General features: G+C 27.4%; 1 protein-coding gene across 1 annotated transcript in view; it reads right to left on the reverse strand.

Annotated features, from left to right (window-relative positions):
- Positions 1 to 592: 592 nt before the first annotated feature.
- The window catches only part of LOC106686105 (triokinase/FMN cyclase), a 26,737-nt gene continuing 23,426 nt past the window's right edge, over positions 593 to 3,903 (reverse strand). The window contains exons 4-5 of the mRNA XM_014429240.3: positions 3,417 to 3,602; positions 593 to 957 (exon numbers count right to left, since the gene is read on the reverse strand). Of these exons, the coding sequence (XP_014284726.1) occupies positions 706 to 957; positions 3,417 to 3,602 (438 nt within the window). The 3' untranslated portion in view covers positions 593 to 705. The remainder of the gene's footprint in view (positions 958 to 3,416; positions 3,603 to 3,903) is intronic.

Genomic DNA, 3,903 nt, shown 5'->3' on the forward strand with positions numbered 1-3,903 from the left:
TTTTTTAGTTCACATTTATGCCATTAGCTGTTTTGTTTTTTATTAAGAATAATATGGGTGCTCCGGGTAGAAATAGAGAAACAGCAGTTTGACTGAATAATAGGTCACTTAGCAGTGGAGTAATTGTAGAAACCAGAAAGTAATTTGAACCAAGAGTTCTTTTATTTTAATATTTATTACATTCTGTCTAATATTTATAGAAAATAGTAATGGTGATCATAGAGCTCAATCACACCATATTTACAAATACATAAATTAAATGGTAACAAAATAAGAAATGGAAGAAATAACATCTTGAACATTTTTGAACATTGAACATCCTATTAACAATTTGCCAGGAGAACTCCGAACTGAGCTCTTCCCCCCACTTTTTGAGGAAAAAGCAGGATTCTAGAGATCCTTGCACTTCTCTCTGACCAGCATCACTGTTATTAAAAGCCAGTGGAGAATGAGTGAGGGCACTAGCTGCAGATGCTTAGGACTTAAGTGGAGAATCTGGAATATAATTATTTACAATAGGTCTCTGGGCTACTGCTGTTTCAATCTTCGGGGATTGGTAATTTGAACCAAAGGTAATTAAAAATTGTTGAAATACAAACTTAAAAATCTTTTATTGCATAACAGATTCGATTTTCTTAAAAATAACAATTTATTTAAAAATATAAATAACATTAAGTGTCCTAAAAAAACAAAGTACCCCTCTTTTCAAAGAAGTATTATTTCATTGTCACCATTACTAGACTCATCAGGAGAAACATCTGAAGTAGTTGGTGTCAGTTGCTTTCCATCAACTTGTCGAGTAACGATTCGATATCCTTCAATTATGGCCGTCAAACAGATGAGGCCAGTTTGTCCAGCTACTTCAGGCATTCCTTTCTTTTTACCGTGTACTTCATAATCAAATGTCTCACTAATGGCGTTATTTGTTATTTTAAGTGCATCTTCAAGCATATGATCCTATATGTGAAAGAATATCCAATTTAATGACTTACTTATGCATATATTGTAATGTTATTTAAATGTATATGATAGGTTATGATATTACCTATGCAAAGAAAAAATAATCACCTGGATCAGTCATGTAATAAAAGTATATAGCTAATTTTCGATATAACCTTTCTAAATAAATAAAAATGTAATGTTCATTTGTTACTTATCTAAGATATCTGAAAGTTCTTATCCAATCTACAAGCATTTTTACAAAATGTTTGGTGTCATCCCAGGAAGATTATTAGGTTTTGAAGTCCTAGATTTATTCAGTAGAAAAATTAAAATCAAAATTAAGCATTAATTTTACACAACTCGTATACATTTTTCCATATAATGAATATGATAGGAAAGGAAAAAAAAAAAAATAATCACTTGAATTGGACAAATATTAGGCATCAAATATAACTTATGTCAATGTCGGCTGAAAGAGCAGACATAGAGCTTTCCAACAGTTTTATTAACGTAGGAATAGCTTAATACGAAGAGGAGTTATGAACGATTAAATGAAAAATAGTCACCGGAGCAAAAAAAAAATGCTCCGAACAAATCGAGATAAATATTTCTAATTTTTAATTTCTTCCAAAAATGGTGTTTGGTACTTTGAGACAAAGCTAAAAACGAATATGATTTTATTTTTTCTAAAAATAATTTGCTGACCTACTTTATCCCAAGCCTTACGCTTAATTTTGTTAATAACTTTTTTTTTTACTGGAGAATCAGGGGATTTCATCATCTTTAAACCTTCCCATGGGAAAATGGAACACTTAAAAAAAAAATTTCACAAAAATCGGTCCACTAATAAAGTAATTGTGGATATAGATTCGACCACTCCCTTTTATATATAGAGATACAGTAAATTTTCAATATCAATAAGTATGTAATGTTTGTTACTTATCTACGATCTCCAGAAGTAACCTGGTTTTAAACTGTTATTTGAATGGGGGAATAAAGTCCAGAAACAAAAACAAAATCATTGAAATCGGACAATTATTGAGAAAGATATAACATACTGAATGTTTTGACTGTATTTTTAAAAATTATGTTATAGAATTTTTAGCCAAGACACAAAAATTATAATATATGAGGAGAAGATGGTTGGGGGTGTAGTGAGAGAACACATATAAGTTAAAAACTTATTTATTAGTGCCAAGGTTTCGGCCAGAATTCCTAGCCTTCATCAGGGCTAAGGGCAAAACACAAGATAACAAGCAATAAATAAAAGGATATATTGAATGATTAGAAAATAAGAAAAATTACTAACATTATAAATACCTAAATAGTGTTAACAGACATGGACAGTTCAAGTATTATAAGAAGAAGAAGGCAATGTGAGAAAAGAAATTCAAATTAATTAAGAGGAAATGAAATGAAAATCTAGTTAGTAAATGTATATAGAAAATGAAAATTATTAAAAACAAAATAATGAAATAAGTGGGAAATAAAACATATATATAGGTAATTAAATATGTAACTAAAATAACAGAATTAAGGAAATAAAAATATAAAGTTATACAATGCAAACATGAATATTTTAATTTAATAATAATATTTTTTAAAAAATGAGTCCAGTTTATAAACATAAAGAATTTTCAAAAATCAACTCAACTTAATTGATTAAATTTTAATGTATAAATTTAAAATTAATAATTTTTCAGATATAATTAAATAAAATATTTTATATTTTGTATTTGAACAAATCCCGACTATAAATAATAATTGTGCTTTTTAAAAGTTAGTTTTTTTACTTTTTTTAACAAGTATAACACATAAAGGTTTTCATGAATTATATATAATTAAATAAACTGGATAATATGACATACTATCGGAAATTTATGCATGTTGTAATTTTGTAAACTACTATCAAATAAATTATATACTTATGTCAAATTTACTTTTGCAACACAAATAAAAATACTATAGGTTAGTGAAAGGACGAAAGGATCTTTTTATATAAATACAGAACACATAATTTTTTTCTCCATTTAATCCAACCTTTAAACCAATCCGGCCTGCTTTTGGTCCTACCATGTTTGGATCAGCAAGGTTCAACTGTATACTGAATAATTTGCAATTTATGTTGTTGTTACTTTATTGTAATTGAAAAATTAAGAGAAAGAAAAATGAATTTTACCAATTTCATGGTTCCTTGCGAAGAATGTCTCAGCTGATTAGATTTTTATTATGTACTAAAACCTTAGATTATTTATCAAATGTTTCTATTAGAATTAATTGGTATTTTAGATATATGTAGGGTTACAGATTCCCCACAAGATGAGGAACATAGAAACTATTATTTACTGTTATATTAAAAAAAAAAAAATTAAAAATAAAATAAATAAAAATTTGTTAAGTCTGTGGTCCTGATTCAAATAGTTGATTATCATCATATGAAAATTTTACAATATTATTAAAATAATTGAACTTACTAAATCCCTTGTCTTTTTTTCTATATGATGCTTCAATGCAAATACAAACGGTGACAGTGCAGTCAATAATGACAAATCATTTTCGTTGATCTGAGTATAGGCTTTGACAGAATCGACTCCACGGCTCAATGCTTCGACCCACATTTCAAATGTTACATTAACTTCTCTGGAATAACTCAAAAAAGCCTAAAATAAATAATTATTTAATAAAATTAGATATTTGGTAAAAAGGTCTTATTTGTTTTATTAATTTTTATAGGTTGATAACTATGACAGAATTAAATTTTGATAAATAGAGGTTTAGCAGTACATGTATTGTGGGAAGTTCTGAAGGTAACAAATATGCACTCAAGTAAAGCTTGCCCCTTTTTGCAATATGTGCTGGTAATTTATAGATATAAATAATTCTAATAACCAATCTGCTTTTATTGAATAATTTATTGATACTTAAAAAAAAAAAAAAAATAAGAACCTAAACCTTACAAAA

This window comes from Halyomorpha halys, unplaced genomic scaffold (assembly GCF_000696795.3).
Source record: "Halyomorpha halys isolate HHAL.00 unplaced genomic scaffold, Hhal_1.1 Scaffold777.1, whole genome shotgun sequence".
Classification (NCBI taxonomy): domain Eukaryota; kingdom Metazoa; phylum Arthropoda; class Insecta; order Hemiptera; family Pentatomidae; genus Halyomorpha; species Halyomorpha halys.